Genomic DNA, 24,244 nt, shown 5'->3' with positions numbered 1-24,244 from the left:
TAAGGTAATAAAATTGGCAAGGCACACCATCAGTTTTTTTACAATTGGCAAGGTACACCATGCAGTTGGGGGGGGGCCCATGGCCCTACTAATAAATGACTCTCCCACAAACTCCCATGGCACACCTGCACAGCATTCGAAGCACATCACAAATGAGGGAGAATTAGCATCTGTAAGGTAAGTCTTGCCTCACAAACCTTTTAGAATTATTTGAAAAGGTCAGCAGGCATGTGGATGCAGGAGAACCTGTAGATATTATACATCTGGCTATTCAGAAGGCATTTGACATGGTCCCTCACCAAAGGCTGCTGAGGAAACTCCACAGTCAGGGAATTAGAGGGCAGGTCCTCTCATGAATTAGGAACTGGTTGAGGACCAGGAAACAAAGTGGGTATCAATGGGCAATTTTCACAATGGAGAGAGGCGAAAAGTGGTGTGCCCCAAGGATGTGTCCTGGGACAGGTGCTTTTCACCATGTTCATAAATGACCTGGAGACTGTGTTTGCGGATGACATCAAGCTTTTTCAAGTGGTGAAGACCAGAAGAAATTGTGAGGAGCTCCAGAAGGATCTCTCCAAACTGGGAGAATGGGTAGCAAAATGGCAGATGCAATTCAATGTAAGTAAATGTAAAGTAATGCACATTGGGACAAAAAAATCAAATCTTCATATATAGGCTAATGGGTTCTGAGGTGTCTGTGATGCATCCGGAGAGGGATCTTGGGGTGCTGGTGGACTGCTCAATGAAAGTGTCGACCCGATGTGTGGCAGCGCTGAAAAAGGATAACTCCATGCTTGGGATCATTAGAAAAGGCATTGAGAACAAAAAGGCTAATATTATAATGCCGTTGTACAAATCTATGGTAAGGTCACACCTGGAGTATTGTGCCCAGTTCTGGTTGCCACATCTCAAAAAGGATATAATGGAAATGGAAAAGGTGCAAAAAAGAGCAACTAAGATGATTACTGGGCTGGGGCACCTCCCTTATAAGGAAAGGCTACAGTGTTTGGAGTTCTTCAGTCTAGAAAAGAGGCGCCTCAGGGGTGACATGATTGAGACATACAAAATTATACAGGGGTGGATAGAGAGATGCTCTTTTCCCTCTAATCCAACACCAGAACCAGGGGACATCCACTAAAATTGAGTGTTGGGAGAGTTAGGACAGACTAAAGAAAATATTTCTTTACCAAGCGTGTAATTAGTTTGTGGAACTCCTTGCCACAGGATGTGGTGAGGGCACCTGCCTACTATACTATTGGCAACCTTCAGTCTCGAAAGACTATGGTATCGCGCTCTGAAAGGTGGTTCTGGCACAGCGTCTAGTGTGGCTGAAAAGGCCAATCCGGGAGTGACAATCCCTTCCACACCGGGAGCAAGTGCAGTCTGTCCCTGGTCTGTCTCCCTGGCTATGGGCCTTCCTTCTTTGCCTCTTAGCCTCAGACTGTGGGCACCTGCCTAGATGCCTTTAAAAGGGGATTGGACAGATTTCGGGAAGAAAAGTCCATCACAGGTTACAAGTCAGAATAGGTATGTGCAACCTCTGATTTTAGAAGTAGGCTACCTCAGAATGCCAGATGCAAAAGAGGGCACCAGGATGCAAATCTCTTTTTATCTTGTGTGCTCCCTGAGGCATCTGGTGGGCCACTGGGAGATACAGTTGGCTGGACTAGGTGGGTCTTTGGTCTGATCCAGCGGGACTCTTCTTATGTTTTTACACCAGTATGCTGTGGCACAGCGGTTGAAAATGGCTGCTTTAAATTGATACAATACAAAATACAGAGATAGCAATCAGCTAGGAAAACCATCTAACAACAATAAATTGTCATCTTACCAAAGGACTTCTGGAAGTTCAACGTACTTGTCCTCACTTGATTCAGAATAAATTTGATCCATTTTGGAAGTCTCTGATGTCCTGCAACAATTGTATTGACCTCCTACAACCCTGTGTGAAAGCATAGTACGATTAGCATAGCTGAAGAACCAACACCCACACTGCCCAATCTCAGGGGGTCTCATTTTATTCTCCCTTTCCAAAATGATCATGAAGATTAAGTTGGCAAGTTTTCATCTAGATAAAACCACATCACCTACCCTTTCTCCCATGCTGCCCCTTATGCATGGTGCTGCCTTCTGGAACATGTACACAATGTTTCTTACTTCCTTGAAATCTACCTCTAAGCCCCACCTTTTCCACGAAGTCTTTGCACACCATTCCCTACTGAAACTACATTAATGCATGTTTAACTGAAAGACCTGTTGAAACTTAACTAAAAGAGGGTTGAACCCAACCCTTCCTTTCTTCCTTTGTATCAACATCTATCCCAGAGATTTTCAACCATTTTGGTGTGCCATGAATGGTCTACAGGTGTGCTGTGGGAGTTTGGGGGAGGAACATTTTAGTAGGGCCCTTGGGGGGGGGGTGAGCCCCCTGCTAGTAGTGCCCTGTCAATTATCAAAAAATTGGTGATGTCTTGACAATTTTAGCACCTTGTCAGAGTGCCATGAAATGAAAAAGGTTGAACATTGCTGATCCGAGTCTGGAAGGCAATCCTATACACCAGTGTTTCTCAATGTTTGTCCCCCACCGTACCACACCTTGCATGGACGCCTATCGGAAGAACCACTGGAAGTTAACTGGTGGTGGTGATAATGATGTCATCACCAGTCATTTCCTGATTGGGAGGCCAGATGCAACAGGACAAACACTGTTAAGAGGCTCAGGGCAGATGGGAGGATTTTTTGAATGCATGAAAAGCGCACTCTGGAGGTCAAACCATCAAGTTGAGCCTCCGCCTGCTGCTTGTCGCACTGCACTGCTAGGTGCCAAAGGTCTAGGGGTCTCACATGTACCAGCAGACACCACTTCAATTACCACCAGTGGTATTAGTACCACTGGTTGAGAAACGTTTCTATACACACTTTCCTGGGAGTAAGCCCCACAGTACAGAATGGGACTTCTGAATAGATATGCCTAGGATTGCACTGTAAGCCTCTCTAAGGTAGGGCATGTTTTTCCATTCTATGTGAAGCACCATCTATGTACACCAACGGCTCTATACACACATGCGTATACTAAATATAACCCAGAAGCCACACCTGTTTCTTGATTTGGGAGCTTCAGCCTGCAATGCTAGACATTATTTAAGAAATTTTTACCCCACCTTTCCCATGCTGAAGCAAATGCCCAAAGCAGTTTACGAAGTTTGTCAAAAAGTACAAAGTATCACAGCAAGTAAAAACATCAAACAAGGCATTAAAACATTGATTGCAAGGTGAAAAACAATATCAAAACAGAACAAACAAAATAAGGGAAAAAGAGAAAGTATTCATTAAGCCAATGGGGAACCGATGAGTCCAGGGAGGCAGTCAAGTCACCACAGTATATCTGAGACACAGAGGGCAAAAATCCACTCAGCAACCAAATGCCAGATGAAACAGGTAGGTTTTGAGCCTTTGCTGAGAGAGAGATGTCCTCAGTTCCCCTGGGAGGGCAATCCACAGCTGTGGTGACACCACAGAGAAGGTACAAAGGTGGTACTTGGAGAAAAGCCTCTTCCGCTGACCTAAGAGGGCAGGCTGGAATGTATGGTAGGAGATGGTCTTTCAGGTAGCCTGGACCCAGGTCATGGAGGCCTTAAAGGTTAGAACAAGCACCTTGAGTTGGGACCAGAAGTGTATGGGCAGCCACTGCAGCTGCTGAAGCAGTGGGCCAGCCAAGTCAAAACATCTGGCCCTCACAACCACTGGGGCGCTACATTCTGCACTAACTGCAGTTTCCAACCCTTTTTAGCAGGCAGCCCCACATAGAGTGCATTGCAGTAGTTCAGTCTAGAGGTTATTAAAGGTTACTTTCCTGGGATTAAGCCTCACTGAATACAGTGGGACTTGCTTCTGAGTAGACACGCATAGTATTGTGCTCTCAGGCTACAATCCTATCCACCCTTACTTGGGAGTAAGCCCCATTGACTACAATGGGACTTGCTTCTGAGTAAACACGCATAGGATTGTGCTCTCAGGCTGCAATCCTATCCACCCTTACCTGGGAGTAAGCCCCACTGACTACAATGGGACTTACTTCTGAGTAGACACGCTCAGGCTTGGGCTCCGAGGCTGCAAGTTTACTCAAGACCTGCTCTGACGGTGACACCAGGGCTGCCATCCATGCTGTTCACGGGTTACTCGGGAGTCAGGTCCATGGGCTATAGTGGGGCTTACTCCCGAGTAGACAGGCATACGGCTGGGCTCCGAGGAACGCGAGGGGGTGGGGGGGCGCTAGGAAGCGCCTTCCAGGGGAGGCCGCGGCACGGACAGCCCTCCCCGAAGCCGGCGCCCTCACCCGATCACTGCGCGCCGCGTGCTCCTCCCGAGGCCTCCGGCTGCGAGTTTCCGCACTCCGAGTGAGGAGGGCACGGCGGGCACCACCACCGCGGACACCGAGCCCGAGGGAAGCAGAGCCGGCGCCGCCGCAGGATTCAAACCGGGCGCCAGGCCCCGCGCATGCGCACTCCGGCCCAACCGCGGCGCGGAGAGGCGCGCGCCCGCGTCATGGCGCCTCAGCAGCCCCGCGCTCGGGAGGCGGTGGAAGGAGGGCGCTGGAGTGTGGGGGGGGGGTGAACCGGGGGGGCCAGAGAGGCCTGTGGGGGCCCACACTGGGCGGCGGCACTGACGGAGCGGGGGCGGGGCGAGGGCGGGGCCGGCGCCTCTTCAGCGCGCGCAGCGCCAACGGCTCCTGTGACGAGGTGGCCGAGTGGTTAAGGCGATGGACTGCTAATCCATTGTGCTCTGCACGCGTGGGTTCGAATCCCATCCTCGTCGCATTTTGCCCCGCGCGCTCCCCGTTCAGTTTTGCTGCGCCGCTTTTGCAGGCTGCAGAGAAGGCGCTGCTGAGACATACTAGCTGGCATCCTTCAGTCTCGGAAGACTATGGTGTCACGCTCTGAATGGTGGTTCTGGAACAGAGTGTCCTCTCCAGTGCGCGAAGCCTGGGTAAAGCAGGTATGGAGGATAGACTGTTTCCCATGCAGCAAATCCCCCCTCTCCACGTCGCTGAAATGGTCCAATGGAAAGGCAGAGGCCAATACGGTTGGTTCCAGCGGCATCGGACTCCGGCTCTGGATTTTGCCTCGAGGTTGACTCCTGAAGCCTTTTCCACAACTGGATGTAGCCACAAGGCAGTGGAGGTTTGGGATCAGAGTTTTCCTTCTCTCAGATGAGCTGCCTTCCCAGGCTGACGAGTCCCATCTACCCGGTGGCTGTTTAGTCGCCTCTTACAACAAGTACAGCCAAACTGCTGGGACATAAGAACATAAGAACAGCCCCACTGGATCAGGCCATAGGCCCATCTAGTCCAGCTTCCTGTATCTCACAGCGGCCCACCAAATGCCCCAGGGAGCACACCAGATAACAAGAGACCTCATCCTGGTGCCCTCCCTTGCATCTGGCATTCTGACATAACCCATTTCTAAAATCAGGAGGTTGCGCATACACATCATGGCTTGTACCCCGTAATGGATTTTTCCTCCAGAAACTTGTCCAATCCCCTTTTAAAGGCGTCCAGGCCAGTCGCCATCACCACATCCTGTGGCAAGGAGTTCCACAGACCAACCACACACTGAGTAAAGAAATATTTTCTTTTGTTTGTCCTAACTCGCCCAACACTCAATTTTAGTGGATGTCCCCTGGTTCTGGTGTTATGTGAGACTGTAAAGAGCATCTCTCTATCCACTCTGTCCATCCCCTGCATAATTTTGTATGTCTCAATCATGTCCCCCCTTAGGCGCCTCTTTTCTAGGCTGAAGATGCCCAAACGCCGTAGCCTTTCCTCATAAGGAAGGTGCCCCAGCCCCATAATCATCTTAGTCGCTCTTTTGCACCTTTTCCATTTCCACTATGTCTTTTTTGAGATGCGGCGACCAGAACTGGACACAATACTCCAGGTGTGGCCTTACCATAGATTTGTACAACGGCAGTATAACATTAGCTGTTTTGTTATCAATACCCTTCCTAATGATCCCAAGCATAGAATTGGCCTTCTTCACTGCCGCTGCACATTGGGTCGACACTTTCATCGACCTGTCCACCACCACCCCAAGATCTCTCTCCTGATCTGTCACAGACAGCTCAGAACCCATCAGCCTATATCTAAAGTTTTGATTTTTTGCCCCAATGTGCATGACTTTACACTTACGGACATTGAAGTGCATCTGCCATTTTGTTGCCCATTCTGCCAGTTTGGAGAGATCCTTCTGGAGCTCCTCACAATCACTTCTGCTCTTCACCACTCGGAAAAGTTTGGTGTCTTCCGCAAACTTAGCCACCTCACTGACACCCACTCTGTTTCCTGAACTTCAACCAGTTCTCAATCCATGAGAGGACCTGTCCTCTAATTCCCTGACTGTGGAGATTTTTCAGTAGCCTTTGGTGAGGGACTGTGTCGAACGCTTTCTGAAAGTCCAGATATATTATGTCCACGGGTTCTCCCACATCCACATGCCTGTTGACCTTTTCAAAGAATTCTATAAGGTTCGTGAGGCAAGACTTACCCTTACAGAAGCCATGCTGATTCTCCCTCAGTAAGGCCTGTTCATCTATGTATCCAGCCACACTTCCCTTGGGGGCAGTGGCGTAGCTGGAGGGGGGCGCTGAGCCTGGCAGGGGGATGGGCGAGCGGCCCCTCCCTTCCTAGACATTCCAGGCGGGTGGAGCAAAACAGAGCCATTCCCGGTGGGTGGGGCAAAATGGAGCCATACCACCGGGAATGGCTCTGAAGGGAGGGGCCGCTCGCCCACCCCCCTTCCAGGCTCAGCGCCCCCCCAGCTACGCCACCTCCTGGGAGGAAGCCCATTGACTGTGATAGGACTTGCCTCTGAGCAGACATGCATAGCAGTGGACTCCCAAGGCTGCCACCCCACCTACACTTTCCTGGGGGTAAGCCCCATTGACTACAACAGGACTTGCTTCTGAGTAGACAGGCACAGTAGTGGACTCCCAAGCCGCCAGCCTACCCACACCTACCTGGGAGTGAGCCCCTTTGACTATAATCAGACTTAGGGCCCAATCCTGTCCAACTTTCCAGCACCGGTGCAGCCACAGTGCAGTCGCGAGGTAAGGGAATAAATGTGACTCTGTGACTGCCTCCCCAACACAGGAAGCAGTGCAAACCCCATAGGCACAACAGCACTGGCACTGGGAAACTGGATGGGATTGGGCCCTTAGTTCTGAGTTGACAGGTATAGGAGTGGGCCCCCAAGCCCTTCATTATTCATGGAAACATTTATTCCAGAAGAACTGGAATCTGAAGTGCCCTGGCATGTCCTTTCTCTGCAAGCAAGTTCAGGGGCACTCATCATCATCATCACCAATTGCGGACAGTGCTGGGGAAAATGTGAAGACTAAAAGGGGACGGAGATCCACTCTTCTTTCTGTCCTGAGAGATCAATGGGTATCCTTATAAGTCAGTCAAATGGATGTCTACTGATAAGAATGCCCCATTGTGTTCACTCAGACTTACTCCCAGGCAAGTGTGTACAGGTCACTTCTCATTATACACTGGGGTTCAAGAACTCCAAATGGATAAAAAAAAACTGGACAAATAGATTTAAAGAACCAGGTTTCTTGCCCCTCTCTTGCTTCTAATGGAATAAGGCCATCCCTCGACATCTGCAGGGGTTTGATTCCAGGACTCCCTGCTGATACCATAAAACGTGTCAAATAAAGCAGTTCAAAAAAATTAAAGTGCGTCCGTTTACCATAGTGGTTTAAAAACAGCTTTTCTTACTGTTGCAGAGGCAGTCAGCAATTAGAATTGCAAAGGACCCCCTGCCTTTGCCTGGCTCAGCTGAAGAATGGAATGATCACTTGCATGACTGTCTCTCTACAGCAGTAAGAAAAGCTGTATTTAAAACTGATTTTAAAGGGATGCATTTTTCCTCTTCTCCAGGGATCAGCACATTCACTCTCATTTGCAGTGGCCATTCATGTTGAGTCACATTCATGTGTAACAAGGTTGGACCTGTATAGGATTGCTGCCAAAGAGGCTTGTGGTGCTTTACTACTCTGGAAGCTGTTGTTTTACAATAAGGGTAACTTTCTCCATCCTGAACATCTTTGTAGTAAATGGACATTCTTTGTGGAAAACCTTTGTTACCATAGGTTCCATTATTAGGGTGATGTGGTGGATTTTTCCAGGAAATTGATGTTCCCTATACATCAATTGGTATAATAATAATAATAATAATAATAATAATAATAATAATAATAATAATAATACAGGTATTTCTATACCGCCTAGGTCCTCAGATTTCTCCTTGGACTTTATTCAAGGCGGTTTACATGGGCAGGCAATTTAAATCCCTGTAGGGATTTTTACAGTTAGAAAGGTTCTATCTTTCAAGAAACCACAACAATCAGATGTTTTGTTCTTGATCTGGCTGCACATTCTGGCCTCCATCCTCCCAAGCTCAGAGCAGATGGAATTACTCAGCTCAGCTTGTCAGCTGCTTCAAGGTCACACGGTGCCGGTGGCCTCGAACTGGCAACCTTCGGATGTTATCTTCAGGCAAATGGAGGCTCAACCCTCTAGACCAGACCTCCTGCCCTAGTGATGACATTGTATAAGTGACATTGTATACAGTGATGATCCTGTATAAGTGATGACATTGATGTTCCATGTTGCTGTTTGCCACTATGCTTTCTCTTTCCCCACCCTCCTTGTCCCCAAATCCTTCAGGATATGCACTACATGTGTTGATTTGTACTAAGTTATATGTAATTCAGAGAAAAATCAAAATTTCACATATAGGCTAATGGGTTCTGACAGAGCAGGAGAGAGATCTTGGGGTGGTGGTGGACAGGTCGATGAAAGTGTCGACCCAATGTGCGGTGGCAGTGAAGAAGGCCAGTTCTATGCTTGGGGTCATAGCCTCTTCAGCCTAGAAAAGAGACACCTGAGGGGGGGCATGATTGAGACATACAAAATTATGCATGGGAAGGATAAAGTGGATAGAGAGATGCTCTTTACACTCTCACATAACACCAGAACCAGGGGACATTCACTAAAACTGAGTGCTGGAAGGGTTAGGACAGACAAAAGGAAATATTTCTTTACTCAGTGTGTGGTTGGTCTGTGGAACTCCTTGCCACAGGATGTGGTGATGGCATCTGGCCTAGATGCCTTTAAAAGGGGATTGGACAGGTTTCTGGAGGAAAAATCCATTACGGGGTACAAGCCATGATGTGTTTGTGCGACCTCCTAATTTTAGAAATGGGTTATGTCAGACGCAAGGGAGGGCACCAGGATGAGGTCTCTTGTTATCAGGTGTGCTCCCGGGACATTTGGTGGGGCCACTGTGAGATACAGGAAGCTGGACTAGATGGGCCTATGGCCTGATCCAGTGGGGCTGTTCTTATGTTCTTAATGAATTCAGAACCTGTTAGTGCACATATATAGATTGTGGTTAACACTGAATGCCATCTGCCATTCTCATTTCCCAGTAATTCAAACTAGATAGAACCTCCTGGAGATCTTCAGTCCTCTGGTTTTATTGTCCTCTGAATATATAACTGCCTTAAGTGAATTTGGCAAGCTCAGATCTCAATTGTCTCTTTTACATTTATAAAAGCATTAAAAAGCACCCATCTCCAAGAACAAAATAAAAAACACTGCTTATAGGATTCCTCTACTTATCTCTCATCACTGGAAACAAAAATTTACATTTTGTTTCTTTTAACAAAACATCCCGTTCCTAAACGTTTTGTTGCTGCCATTTCATATATCTAGAGCAGTGTTTCTCAACCAGTAACATGGGTACCACCAGTGGTACTTAAGGTGGTGTCTGGTGGTACTCGCTGGACCCCTGCCGCCTGGTAGCGAGACCAGGAATGTGTCACAGCAAACAACGGTAGGAGGCTCAGCTAAGCAGGCAAGGCTCCAAAACATACTTTTCCATGCTTGAAAGAGTCCTTCCATCCACCCTAAGCCTCTTACTGGTCATACTGCATCTGACCTCCCAATCTAGAAGTAACTGGCAATGATGTCATCATCAGTTACTTCTGGTGGTACAGGCATACACCAGTACCCACAGAGGTTCCATTACCCCCGCAGTTATGTGAAATTGTGAATACCAGGGATGCCCAATCCCCCACCTTCTGAGGATAAGGGAGCTGAGCTCCCGTCTCTGGAGGGTATTCTGAGCCCTGCAGAGGTTGAGCATGTCTGCTCGTGGCCTCTGCGGGCCTCAGAATGACTAAAGAAAAAAAAGCGACTTCCAGTTTTTTGTGAAAACACCTGGACTTCCATATGCCTTATAAGGCAATATAGATGTCACTCCTGGATTTGACAAAAAACCAGTCACTTTTTTCCCTTTAAACAGTCATTCTGAGATCCACAGAAGCTGTGGGCAAACACATGCAGCCTCTGTGGGGCTCAGAATACCCTCCCAAGGCAAGGGGAGTGTAGCCCTTGGATGGTGGGGTGCAGGGGGTCCTCCTGCATCTGCGGATATGGGATCTGCAGACCCCCCCGTACTTTGAATAGGTGAACCATGTGAAGTGGTATGATGGAGGATAAACTGTTTTAGAGAGCAATGAAATTGCAACATTTTGTTGCTGGGAAAACAATCCTCTCTTTGCATGGCCTTTACAAATGCCTACTGTTTGATCAGAAATCCAATATGTATTTGCAGGGAAGCTTCACACTTTCCAGTATACTGACCTTTCTAAAATAATTACCGAGAGATGTTTTAATATGCATATGTAGTGGAAGTGGTTCGGTTCCTCTTGATTTTATAACCATACATTATTGCTTCCAAGAGCCGGGAATGGCTCCATAATTACACAAATTTCTAAAACTGTGAAGAGGCACTTTAGGACTCCCAAGAGGCAATTTTGCTCCACAGGTATCATTATACTGTTTAATGAGCCCCTTTGTATATTTAATTTATTGGAGTGGTTATGTGGAGTCATTCAGGAATAGCAGACAGGTATAGTAACATGGCTATGGGGATGGAAGTGTGCAGCACTGAAAAATCTCTCCACATTGGAGTTTGTTTTAGTTAAGCTTTAGTGCAGAGAGAAAGCCCACTAGAAGGGCAACAGTATCTCTTCTAATTTTTTTAGTAGGGTGTTGTTTGCCCTAAGCTTTTAAGATACAGACACCATGTTTTACTAGTTAAATTAGTGCTTTCTTAATTGGATACTAATGTCTGCACAAGCAAACGGACAACTAATAAAAGTATGGTAGAAAGGCCCTTATCCCAGAGGGAAGTACCTTAGTATTGGGTACGTTTAAGCAACACTATTTTTCATACATTGGAAGATAGTTCCCCCTTTCTTTTATGCTGCGGGGGGGGGGGGGGGAAATGCTTGAACATAAAATAAATACATTTCCTCCAGGTCTCAATCCTATGCAGTTGTGTGTTCGGCCAGTGGTAACAACTCCAGCCTGCATAGTTGTTTAGATGTGTATGCATAGAAGAGTAGTAGCTTAAAGCACTGCAATGTGCTTTCAGATCCTGCTGGATGAGGCCAAAGGCTTATCTAGTCCAGCTTCCTGCATCTCAGTGGCCCACCAGAGGCCTCAAGGAGCACACAAGATACCTGCATCCTGTTGCCAGTCCTTTATCTGGTATTCAGATAGCCTACTTCTAAAACTAGGAGGCTGTGTATATCCATCATGGCCTGTAAACTATATAGGAATTTTCCTCCATAAATCTGTCCAATCCCCTTTTAAAGGCAGCTAAGCAAGTTGCCACACCAACCTGTGTCAAAGAGTTCCACAGGTTTATCACATTGTCAGTAAACTATTTTCTTTTCTAACCCTCCCTCCACTCACTATTACTGGATGTCCCTGGGTCTGATGTTGTGTGGGACAGAAAACAGGGAGATTTGAGCTTACCTGTGAATTCCCCTTCTCAGTGGTCTCCAGCTGACAAGGACTGACCCATCACAGAATATGCCTTTATCCATCCCAAGCATAAATATATGTCTCAATCATGTCCCCACTCAGACACCACCTTTCTGGACTGAAGATCCCTCACATTATCAGCCAGAGGTGTAACCATCTTAATCTGGTCCCACAAAATGCAGACTGGGCTCCAGCTTATGGCAGTTTATGCTATAATCAGTGCGTTACATCTTTCAAGTGTTGGATTTTTTTCCCCATTTCATACTGTCATGTCTACGTTTGCCCATCACTAGAATACTGCAGTGGAAATAGAGCAATAGAAACAGATGGAATAATCTTGCCTTGCATTATCTCTACAGGGGAGAGAGCTCCACCCTCAACAACAAAAACTGTTTAAGTGCATGTTTAAAACCAAATAGTATACTTCAAAAAACACTGTAGCCAAGTACTGAATATGCAGCAAGTACCAAGGATAGGCTTTGGCTCCCTGCTGAACACACAGCTGGAGGCAAACCCAGGTTTGCTGTGATGTAATGTGAAATATCCCACAGTGGTTCTCACTGGCCTGATTTAACCCATTGGCCTTATGTTCAATACCCTGAGATGAGTTATTTGAGGCACTCTTTTCATTGCACAGAACCAGAGTGCTCAAGTTGTTAGAGTGCTGTTCTGGGACGTCATCCATGAAGATCATGTAGTGATCTTGGATCAATCAGCTTCTCTCGGCCTAACCTACCTCAAAAAGTTGTTGAGTGGACCTTAATACGTACATGAAGCTTTCCCCTCTCCATATGTTCACTCATCCTGAATGAGTTGTGAGAACAGGGTTATTGAACAGATTCAATACTTGCCCTTTTACCAGTATCTCCTGTGGGGAATTGGGTGACCAAACCATACATAGATATGTCAACACACATATAGCCATAGCACACAAAATATAACATTATGTAAAGGTTTGATCAGCTCTAAGCAGTCTAGTATTTTGAATTTTTTTTAAACTATGCCAAAGATCTGTATGTCACTGAACTATGTCACCCTAATGTACAGGTGATCCCCGTAGCTGCAGATTCAGTAATCCGCAGACTGGGTCCACAAGCCCCCACCCCCCCGCGTGTATCCCTCTTCTGGTCTTATGGTCCTATAAGTCTTATAAACCCAACAGAGGCCACGGATGGATCTGACTGAGATCTAGAGACAAAAGAAGTCACTTCCAGTTTTTTTGTTAAACTGGAGCTTCCCTGGGCCTCCTAATGCCTTGTAAGGCATTAAAAACATCACTTCTAGTTTTACAAAAAACCATAAGTGACGTATTTCGCCTCTAGGGCTCAGTCTGAGCTCAGAATACCCTCTGGAGGTGAGGAGAACAGAGTGCCCCTTGGCTCCAGGGGTGGAGGCATTCGCTTTATCAGCACTTTCACTTAACTGCAGGGGGTTCTGGAATGGAACCCCTGTGGATATGGGGCACACCTATAATCCTCAAAAAGAAAAAAGGGATAAGTTCCATGGGAACTGGCATGTCTCCTGCTTATAGGTATCTACCCCATAAGATACAGATCTCTTTCTGGCTGCATTCATCTCCCCCATATAGCTGACGGCACTCCTTGCCTCTCACTGAAGGTGGTCATCTTTTGCTTCTCTCACCAGCTGGGATGACTCATCTTGTCAGTGCTTTCTGAAGCTCTCATATACTTCAGGCTGTTTCGAACTGTGTTCCCAGCTGTTCTTCGAGCTTCATAGGCAGCAGCTCTGCCACTCAGTCAGACCTCCTCCCCATAATATAGAATGTTTAGCACACTCATGGCTCTTAAGTGATATTGTAACCTAACTGAAAGAATAGATATCTTAATCATACAAAGTAATGCATGATGAAACAGAAGAAAGTAACTAATACACCAAGGTAGAACTTTTTTTTAAAGTTACAGTATAAAATAATTTAGAATCTAAACGATTTGAAGAAAAACAACCCACAAAGGGAATAAATCAAGGCAAGAAAAATGTGCAGCTTAACTGCTTTCATGGGGTTATGCAAATGTCAGGTGAAACTAACCACAGGGATGAAAAGTGCAAATTTCAAGAAGAGTTTAGCTGCAGCCAATTCTCAACTAAACTAGAATCTAAGGTACCTGAACAAGAACTGGGTAGTTTTGCTATGTTACCTGCCTGCTATGTTTGTCTTCAGCCTTACACAATCAGCAACAATGTAAAGATGGACCAACACTAGGAGAATGAAAGTATCACAGTCAATTAGCATCATATAATGCTTCCTAGAGCAATGGAACATAATTGGATTCAAGAAAGTTCATTGACTGATTAAACAGACCAAAAAGAAAGGACAAAATATCATACAGTCTTTGTTGATGTGTTATATACAGAGACCTTAACATTTCTGCATCTCTTACAGAAATGTCAAAGAACAAGGGCACTAATATGCTGATCATCAAATGCAGATGGTGAGCAAACCAACCAATCATACAGGACTCAGAATGTTATCAGCTTAAAAGTTGCCCACATTCTAACAATGTTATCCAGGATTGAATTTTTGGCAATAAAGAGAAAATATGCAGACAAAACATCAACTGCAAAAGCTAGCTAGCTTGTAAGACATTCATTCTTTGGAATGGCTAATTCAAACTAACCAGAAAAGAGAAACCCTTTCTCCCCCTTTCCTATTCAAAAGCCAGTTGCATTGCATGATAAAAACAGTTTAAGAGAAATGTTTCCATTTATGCTCAGGTAGGACTTTACAGAACTTTAAAAGTTTCAAGATTCTTCCCAGTCGTCCTGTGCCCAGGCAGGCATCTTAGAGCAATATTCAAAGTCTGTGCCTTTATACCGCAAGGCATGGAGATACATCACTAAGTCTTTGGGTGATGGATCTGGCCTCACTATTTTGCATTCTTCACATAAAGGGTCCCTCTCACCTTGCTGCTCACCTGAACTAGCTTCTCTACTCTTGTGCACTTGTAACTGGGGTGCAGAATTCTGAGAATATGCAGATATCTCACTCTCTGATATGTCCTTTGATTCTTCAGCACTGCAAGAATCAACATTTACAGGAGTGACCTGCAAGGGCATAGCACAGTCCCCTGCAGCATCCTGCTCTTTTTCTCCTGTGAGTGGTCTCAGGTCTCCTTCAGCAATATCCAAGAGACCTAGGCTCTGTTTAGAAAGATGTATCTCCACCAATGACCGAAGCAGCTCCTCATCGGTTTTATTAATATTGCCTCCTTTGCCCTTTGCAGGACCCCAGGCGTCAGTGTTGTAGATGGGGTCATTAACGATAGGATGGCCCAAGAACTGCAGATGGACGCGGATCTGGTGGGTACGGCCAGTGTAAGGAAAACACTTCACCACGCTAGTCTTGCCATTATAGCTGAGCCTCTGGAAGACTGTTTTACATAGTTTACCCTTGGGGTCCACTCGACACACTCCCACTTTGTAGGACACAACCAGGATGGGTTCCTCACAGGTCACCTCATTTTCTGGAAACTCTCCAACAACACGGCATACATACTCCTTTTCCAGCTATTGGGGGGGAGAGAAGCAGCAAGAATCACAATCAATTTAGGGTCCAAATAGCAGAAATACACACATATACGAGAGAGAAAGAATGGCAGTGTAACCTTCTAGCCACTCCTGCTTTGTTTTTAAAGTCGGTAACTCTCCTATAGGCAGAGAACAGCTCTGGCAATAGCTGAATTGGCTAAATGAAAATATAGCATATGCTGAAGTCTGATCAGATAGACTTGTGCTAATTTGGAAGTAGATTTTCTACTACATGCTGTGTTGCAAGTTTCATCACTGGAACATCAAATATCTTTTTTTTCCCTGCAGAAGCAGCTGCAGGAGTGGTGGTATTGAAAGGATGGTGGAACAGAAATCTCCCCCCCCCCCACCTGCCACTTAATAGGTGTTACCCTTCACAGTTAACAGCAGTTTTCAGGGAGTGACAAGACTTCCACTGTTTTGAGGGAGTGCTTGGCCCCTCTTCCCTCATAGTGCAGTCACAATCCAAAACAGGCTCTTCCTCTAGCTCAGTTGTTCCCAAACTGTGGTTCAGGACCCACTGGTGGGTCGTGACCTGATTTTTGCTGGGTCACCAAAGTGATGGAAAGATCAGAATACTAATTATCTCAAGTCCAGAAACCATTCAAAAATCAGATACTGTAGCTGCTAATTACCCTCAAAGAGCTCAGCTCCTGCAGTTTGCAAGCATGGGTAAAATATAGGGAGATAAATATTTGAAGGTGTTTTTTTCTGGTTATTACTTATGAATAGATAAAATTTTACCTCCTTTTTAAAAAGTCTGGAAAACTTAGGTGTGTCCTGATAGAGTGTTGTTTAAACCATTTCTGCCCGATGTTGCATATACCCAACAGGGACCAAATGCGTACACCTGTGGGCTGGCCAAAAATGGGCTAAAAAAAGTGGGTCTTGGTGCTAAAAGTTTGGGAACCACTGCCCTAGCTGCTTTTACAAAAAGAAAATTATGTTGGTAACTCCATCAGAGCGCCAATGTAACATGTGACTTGCACCTTACTGATAGGGTGCAGAATATGCAGCATAAGTTATATAGTATGCAGAAAAGAGATGGAAGAAAGTACAACAGGCCATGTGATTTGCCATGCACAGGAACAGGAACCTAGTTACCTCAATCTGCCAGTTAATAGCACATGATGTTTCTTCAGTGAAATACCTACCAATTGGCTGAGACTGCTTGTGAGCACACACAGAGCAACATTGGAAGTACAGTATGGAAAAAGGATGGCAATCACTTAATAACTGTTTGTGGTTTTCTGAAGTCTAGAAAGGCTCTATAATATTTGGTTGCCATTTTCATAATGTAAAAATCAAAAATGTAAGATATCACCGTTATTCAGATATGGGGTTGGTAGCAATTCTCACTTTTTAATCATACAGAGAGTCACTGGTGGGCTCTAAATACACTTGGAATTGCAAGGAAGTAGTGTGGGTCAGTGCCTCAGTTAGCATGGTAAATATTTATTGATTTGATTTTACCCCACCTTTCACCCCGAAGAACACTCAAGGCTGCTAACAATTAAAATACATAAACCAGTGGTTCTCAAACTCACTGGGAGTCTCCGATCTGCTGGTCAGAGCAAGTACCGTTTAGTGGAAATCGCTCTGACCTGCAGATCGGAGAGAAACAAAGCTTGGGGGAGACCCACAGAGGGGGTTGCAGGCCTTTTGGACCCTCTCCAAGGCTGGCAGACCTCCTCAGGTAGTGTGACAAGACTCTGGGTGCCCGTGGCATTGCAATTGCTGCGGTGACACCCATTCCTGGGTCACTCCTTTTAAGGGGAAATGACCTCTTTTTGTTCAAATGGTGGATCATGACCCACCACTTTGAGCACCACTGACATAAACTATAAAAAACAAATAAAGCTTTAAACCAGGGGTGTTGGGGGGGCTACAGTGAAGTAGCAGGGAAGCTTGGAGGGCTCCAGGAGGAACTGCTAAATAGATGTGTTTTCCAAGGACCTCAACAATGAGGTACTCCTTGTTGCCAAGAAGAAGGAACGAAGGCTGAGAGCTTGAATGGGGCAGGCTCTTGAGACAGCAGTTTCAGAGATATTTTCCCCGATTGCCCTGTGCTGAATCACACCATATCCCGGATGCTATCTTCGGAGACGATTCAGACAGCTGAGAACTCCCCCCCCTCCCCACGGCCTAGATAAAACATGAAAATGAACAAAGCCTTTAACTGTGAGTAACCAGTTCATTAAAAGGCTATAAAAAGAATTGCAATCAAGAGGTTGGAAGGAGGGAAAGACAACTTTAAGATTATTTACGTTGGCTTGCAGCCACCCAGAGGCGAAAAAGAGCAAATGTGGATTTAAAGAAGCCCCTGCTGGAGCAGTTTTTTTTTTCTTTTTTGTAACAAGGATGATTAGAAGAAAAGTAAATAAGGGACGATAAAGGATCACCCTGTTTGAATGGTATGCATGGAAAAGAAATTAACAACTAATCTTTAAAGGATGGAATAACTTTCATTTCGTTTTTGCCGCTAAAGGCTTGACTCAGGCCTGAACAATTAAAGGTATATTAACTTAATTCAACAGTGTTATTAACTTGAATTGGATTACTGACCCACCCCTTTTGGATATAAAAAAGATTATCTCTGACAAGAAGGGATGCAAGATAATAAGAATTGGATGACTCTTTAACTGTAGGAATGTTTGGACACTGATATCAATTTGAAGTGGATTTTTGACTTATTCCTTTTAGATATAAATTTGGGAATTAGACTTACAAGAAAGTGAAGCAAGATAATGAGACATGGTTGATTCTTTAATTGTTGAACCATTTTGTTTTTCTTTTTTATAGCCAGAGTTATACTGGCTTGATTTGATACTGATAAGAATGACATCAAAAAATTTAAAGGATGTTAGCGAAAGCCAGACCTCATTAATGGATATGTTGTGAGAATTCAGAAGTGAAATGAAACAAGAGGTTGAAAAATTATCTGAACAAACGAGGCAAATAAACTCCTCCCTGACAAACAGAAAAACAAAGAAAAGTATGGGGGGGATGGAAAAAAGAATGGACCAAATGTCAGATGAAACTAAAGAACTGGAGATTTTTGTAACGAGACAGGAGATGGAAAAAGCAGCATTTATTATTAGAACTAAGAATTTTCATGAAGAAAAAAGAGGGAACTCTCAGAGAAAGAGAGCATGTCCTTTTAAGAAGAAGAAGAATCTTTGGATTAAATTCAAAAAGAATATAAAGGAGAAAACGAAGAAAAAAAGAGAGGGATCAAGAAATATAAGAGAGTTAAGAGGAAGGAGGAGGAGTGGAAGGAGCAGTGGGAGGAGCAAGAAGGAAAATATCAACAAGACAGAGAACAAAGAAAATACTAAGACAGGAAGTGAAAATGGCTGAACAACAAGTGGAAACTTTTTTGTAGATATTAATGGATTGAATTATCCTCAGAAGTGAGGAGTATTCCATTAACTATGTCAAATCAAAGCAGATGTAAATGAAAACAAAGTTGGAACACAAATATTAAGATAATTAAAGCGGTATTAAGATAATTAAAGTGGTATCTTCTAAAGAGAATTTATATAAGTTGTTTTAAAGATGATATTTAATTCCAGAGGAAGTACAAAAAATGTACCCTGGGTCATCAAATAATTGTTAGATATGCAAATTGTTTCAGGGAATTCTTTATTATATGTGGTGGATATGTGAAAAGTAAAGAAATATTGGAAAATGATTTATATTGTTACAAGAGATATTCAATTGTGTAGTACCATTCAAACCAGAAATATTCCTCTTAAATGTGATATCAGAAATTGAAGACCAATATAAGAAACATTTTATTGTACATATATCAGTACAGCAGCAAGAATATTGTATGTGCAAAATTTGAAGCCTTTTTATGACTGGATAAATAATTTTAGTTAAACAATATTGATTGTTTAGTTAAATCACTAATTAGTATAATGACAAATATGATAATTTTTGTATCAATGACTATTTTTTGTTTCAGTTGTTGTTGATTTCTTTTTTAGATTAAGACATGTTGTAATCTATGGCCAATATCCTCATGTGTAACCTATGTAGTCCCAGCCCTAAGTTTAACCCATTTTCCTTACCTGTATCTGTAATAAATAAACTTTGCACACACACACACAAAATAAACCAGGGGTGTCAAACTCATTTCATACAGAGGGCCAAATAGCATTCATGATGCCTGCTGAGGGCTGGAAGTGATGTCATTAAGCAGGAAGTGATGTCATTAAACAGGTCATAACCAAAAATAAGTACTTTTTCTCACTTAGGAACTCATTAGCTGCAAATGACAGAAGATAAAATATGCAAATCTTGATCATATTTCAAGATATGGGACAACCCAATTTTCATGTGGGCTGCCCTTTCAGCAGTAACTCCTTAGCACTGCTCAGCAGCTGAGAGCCTGAGGGCTGGATAAAAAGCTTTCAGGGCCACAGCAGGTCCCTGAGCCTTATGTTTGACACCCTTGCTTTAAACTATAAAATAGTCATTAAAAGCCAGCCTGTGGCCAGTAGCAACAATATCACCTCTGCAGGCCTGCTAGAAGCCCTACATGCTCTCAGAGGCCATTAGATGGCATTTGCAAACCGCCTTAATGAGCCCATAAGAAGACTGGGGGCCCAATCCTGTCCAACTTTCCCGCACCTGTGCAGCCACAACACAACTCAGAGGTAAGGGAACAAATGTTCCCATACCTTGAGGAGGACTCTACAACTGCCTCCCCATCACAGGATGCAGCACACACCCCATTGGCACACCTACACCGGCACTGGAAAATTGGGCCCCAAGTACTTTATTCAGGGGTAATGGCACTCATCTATGGCATGCTGTATTGTTCTAATCTACAAATGACCAATTTTACAAACAAATTTAAAAAAATAAATATTCTTGGGTCTTCACCTGGCGCTGTCGAACTTGCTCATCAATCCTTTTGGATACCTCTGCGGACTTGGCAAACATGAGGACACCCGAGGTTAAGCGATCCAGCCGATGAATAGTGTGCAACTCCTTCAGATTATGCTCCTTGCCCAAAATGAAGATGACGGTGTTGTGCCGAAATCTGCCACATGGGTGGACTGGTAAAGACGAAGGCTTGTCCACCACCACCACCTCATCATTTTCTTCCAGAAACTCAATGGTTTGTGCTGTGACTGGAGGTTCATGGCGATGCACTGTATTCCTCAAAAAGTCATTATTCTGCAAGCAACACAAATCACCATATTTATTTCATATCCCACATTTTTGGCCAGAAAACTGCAGGCAAATAAGAAAACCTCTGATAAGAACGTACAATAAAATCACATTAAAAACAGAAATACACATCAACACAGCAATATTTCCATCAAAACAGAACCAAAAAGTTATTTTTCAGAGCCAGGTTTTCACTGTTGCCACGCCGAAGAAAAGCTATTCTGGAAAGCTACCCGTTTCTGCACACAGTTATAATAGTAAAAGAAGGAAATAAATAGTGCAGGGAAAAGGCTAGAAATACACTAAAGAAATTTTGATGTTAAAATTAACAAAATTACTGCCCTCTGTCAGGGAACATTTACACAATACAATCCCTTTGGATAAGAAACGGAGTGGTCTGCATCTTACCTTTGTAAGTTGCTTATGTCTATAACCAAGGAAGCAACATGAAGCTAAAAGTCATCTCTTATACTTTAAACTTCAAGTAAATAAAACTAAAGCCCCTTTCAGATGGTATTCTGTGGAACAGTGAATTTCACTGGCATTTACAGGATACGTACTTTCTTTTTATCCCAAAGATGACTTTTATATTCAGCACTAGAAAAAAGGAAAGCAGAGGGGACAGGATCCAACTGACTCTTAATTAAGGGGCACATTTCCAGAAATTTTGAAACAGCGGGGAAAACGCACACCCAAGCATAAAAATTTGGGAGAAATGGAAATACATACAACGCTTAGCTCTTTATCAAGGACCTCAGATCAAGAACAGGGTTTGTGCATAACTATACCAAAGCTTCAACAGTAGCACATCTCTATGCCTCAATGAATCCCTTGGCACAATATACATCTAGAACAGTGGTTCCCAACCTGTATGTTGGGACCCACTGGTGGGTTGCAACCTGATTTTTCGTGGGTCACCAAAGGGTAATAGAAAGATCAGATAACTGCCTCAAGCCCTAAGGCTACTGAAAAAACAGATACTGTCATTGGTAATCACACTGCAAAGAGCTCAACTGCTGCAGTCTACAAGATAGTTGCTAATTGTCCTGAAGGAGCTGAGCTCCTGAAGTTTGCAAGCATGTGCAAATACAGGGAGATAAAGTTTGAGGGTTTTTTTCTGGTTATTATTACTTATAAATGTTTTTTTCCCTCAATCTCCTATTTTTAAAAGTCTGGTAAACCTAGCGTGTTCTGATAGAGTTTTGAAAAGTGGGTCCTGGTGCTAAAAAATTTGGAAACCACTGATCTAAAATGTAGTGACTCTATAACTGGTCTACTCAACACATGGCCAATATGCACCCCCCCAAAGGAATTCCAAATTACAGCAAGGATGGAAGAATGCCTGGGGCAATATGAGTGCATTAATCCTGCTCTCATAGTTTCATGGTGGCGGTGGCACTGGCACTAGTGCAGCCAACCACAAATGCAACTGGGTGGGGAAAAAAGAAACCACAACTGAGCTGGGGGTGGGATATTGTGGTGGCAGGTTCAAGCCCCATACAAACATCTGAAAAGGGCTTATAGCTGAGAACCTTTCTGTGTATAATTTACTTGGAGAATGAAAGCCTTTCATGTTGCTCACACTGTCAGAAGCAGAGACACCTACTGGATCAAGATAGACAAGGCTGCTCCTCAACTGCTAGGCACATTCCAAACTTAGCAGGGAACTAGCCAACTCAGAGGGAAGAAGACTTGAATGTACAGGTACATTTAATATGTTGACAATGTTATTTGCCAAACAAACGGCTTAACCCATTTCTGCCCAGCCCACAGGTGCATATGCAACATTGGGCAGAAATGGCTTACAGCTGCCAGGATAGAATATCCCAGCAGCTGAATGGTGCACAAGCTGTTCGGGAGTTTAAAAACTGGCCAAAATATAGAAAAAAGGCAAAAATTGAGGCAAAAATAGAGGAAAAAGCAAAGAAAACATAGGACAGATAATCACTTAACGTTAAATGGTTAAAAAAAAACATTTTCTTGTGTCGTTAATAAGCAATGCATCCTTTTAAATTAATGATGGATCCGAACTGCTCATCCATGTTCCACACAAACTTGACAGCCAAGGGCTGACATCCCTCCAGGCTGACATTCTGGGTGTGCAGCAGCAAGACCGGCCCCATTTCTGCATGCAAGTGGATGAATGCATGGTGGTGGGGCATTGGGAAGAGAGTGTTCTCCTGTACACTAAGGAGAAGAGAACTAAGGTGAGTCTTCAGCCAGAGGTGTCAGTTTTCTGCATGCATGGAACTTAGCAGCAGAGATGTAACTACATGCTCCAGGGCAGTGACATTATGATGTCACATGATATTGTGATATCACTTCAGGGTTCTCCCTGGAGGAGGAGGTGCTGGCAGCTTTGTGCTCCCCAATTGCTTCTTCTGTGCCGGCTCCCCAAAGGGGCGTACAAAATTATACAGGTGATCATGAGAGTGAGTGAACAGACAAAAGAATATATTTCTTCACCTGGTGTGCAATTAATCTGTGGAATTCCTTGACACAGGACATGGTGATATAGTGTCTGGCGTCGATGCCTTTCAAGGAGCCTCCACAGGAAAAGGAATGGATATGGAGGCGTGAAGCCACCAGCACCTCCTCCAGGTAATGTTTCTCGTGCTGCATGTAATTAGTCTGGGGAACTCCCTGCCACAGGACTGGTGACAGCGCCTGGCCTAGACCCGTTCCAGGGGAGGCTCCACAGGAGAAAAAGGGTGGCGTGAAGCCACTAGCACCTCCTCCAGGTAATGTTTCTTGCGCAGCATGTAATTAGTCCGTGGAACTCCCTGCCACAGGACCGGTGACAGAGCCTGGCCTAGGCACCGTTCAAGGGAGGCTCCACAGAAGAAGGTGGGGGCGTGAAGCCCCAGCGCTTCCTCGGGAGACCGCGCTGCGCCAGCTGCCCCAGGCCCGGCTGCTCGAGGGGCGGGAGCGCCACTCGCCTTGAGCACGACGCCGAGATCCCGCACGGGCTGCTCGTTGAGGCGCAGGCGACCGGCGAGGGCGGCGGCGCGGTAGTAATGCAGCGGCTGGGCGCGGAACTCGGAGCCGAAGACGTGCAGGAGGCTGCGGCCCACCCAGCGGCCTTTGCAGTAGGTCTGGAAGTCGAAGAGGTAGGGCCGCACCTTGCGCAGCCCGCCCTCGAAGTAGTAGCTGGTCTCCGCGAAGTGCGCCTCGCCGAAGCTCACGCCCGCGTTGCGCCTCCGCGGCGGCGGCACATACCGCCTCTCGCCCTCCTCGGGCCGCCCCGCGACCTTCGCCGGCGCCGTCCGCCGCCGCTTGGCCGCCGGCGCCCCCTCCATGGCTCCGCGCCGCCCGGCCGCCCCCTCAGCTACCAGCCTCCACCGCTCCAACGGGCGCCTCAGCATCACCCGCGAGCGCCCAGCCACGTGACGCAGGGCCCCGCCTCCGCGCCCGACGGCTCAGCCACTCGGCGCTACCACGGCCTTCGTGACGTAGTGCACGCGACGAAGCGAAGAGTTAACCCCTTGTCTGCCCGCAGCGCCGCGACTCCAAGCCGCTTTCGAGCATGCAGCGCTCAACACCCGCTCCTTTGCTTCTGGGCATGCGCGGCTCTCCCAGCAGTCTCCTGAGGGGGCGGGGTGGAGTTACGGT

At 45.4% G+C, this 24,244-nt stretch overlaps 2 protein-coding genes and 1 non-coding gene across 3 annotated transcripts in view; 1 reads left to right on the top strand and 2 right to left on the bottom strand.

Annotated features, from left to right (window-relative positions):
• Positions 1-4,807, bottom strand: part of KNL1 (kinetochore scaffold 1) — a 47,459-nt gene extending 42,652 nt beyond the window's left edge. Inside the window, exons 1-3 of the mRNA XM_066609903.1 lie at positions 4,651-4,807; positions 4,337-4,592; positions 1,832-1,942 (exon numbers count right to left, since the gene is read on the bottom strand). Of these exons, the coding sequence (XP_066466000.1) occupies positions 1,832-1,942; positions 4,337-4,592; positions 4,651-4,807 (524 nt within the window). The remainder of the gene's footprint in view (positions 1-1,831; positions 1,943-4,336; positions 4,593-4,650) is intronic.
• Positions 4,734-4,815, top strand: TRNAS-GCU (transfer RNA serine (anticodon GCU)). Its single transcript has one exon. It is a non-coding gene; the product is annotated as a tRNA-Ser (tRNA).
• A 9,076-nt stretch (positions 4,816-13,891) lies between these two features.
• On the bottom strand, positions 13,892-23,931 carry RPUSD2 (RNA pseudouridine synthase domain containing 2). The gene is made up of 3 exons (XM_066634576.1): positions 23,572-23,931; positions 20,342-20,638; positions 13,892-15,427 (listed from the first exon to the last, which is right to left on the bottom strand). Exons 1-3 carry the CDS (start codon positions 23,929-23,931, stop codon positions 14,663-14,665), a joined length of 1,422 nt encoding a protein of 473 aa, XP_066490673.1. The 3' UTR covers positions 13,892-14,662.
• Positions 23,932-24,244: the final 313 nt, after the last annotated feature.

This window comes from Tiliqua scincoides, chromosome 1 (genome assembly GCF_035046505.1).
Source record: "Tiliqua scincoides isolate rTilSci1 chromosome 1, rTilSci1.hap2, whole genome shotgun sequence".
Classification (NCBI taxonomy): domain Eukaryota; kingdom Metazoa; phylum Chordata; class Lepidosauria; order Squamata; family Scincidae; genus Tiliqua; species Tiliqua scincoides.
This window is presented reverse-complemented; position numbering and strand designations above follow the sequence as displayed.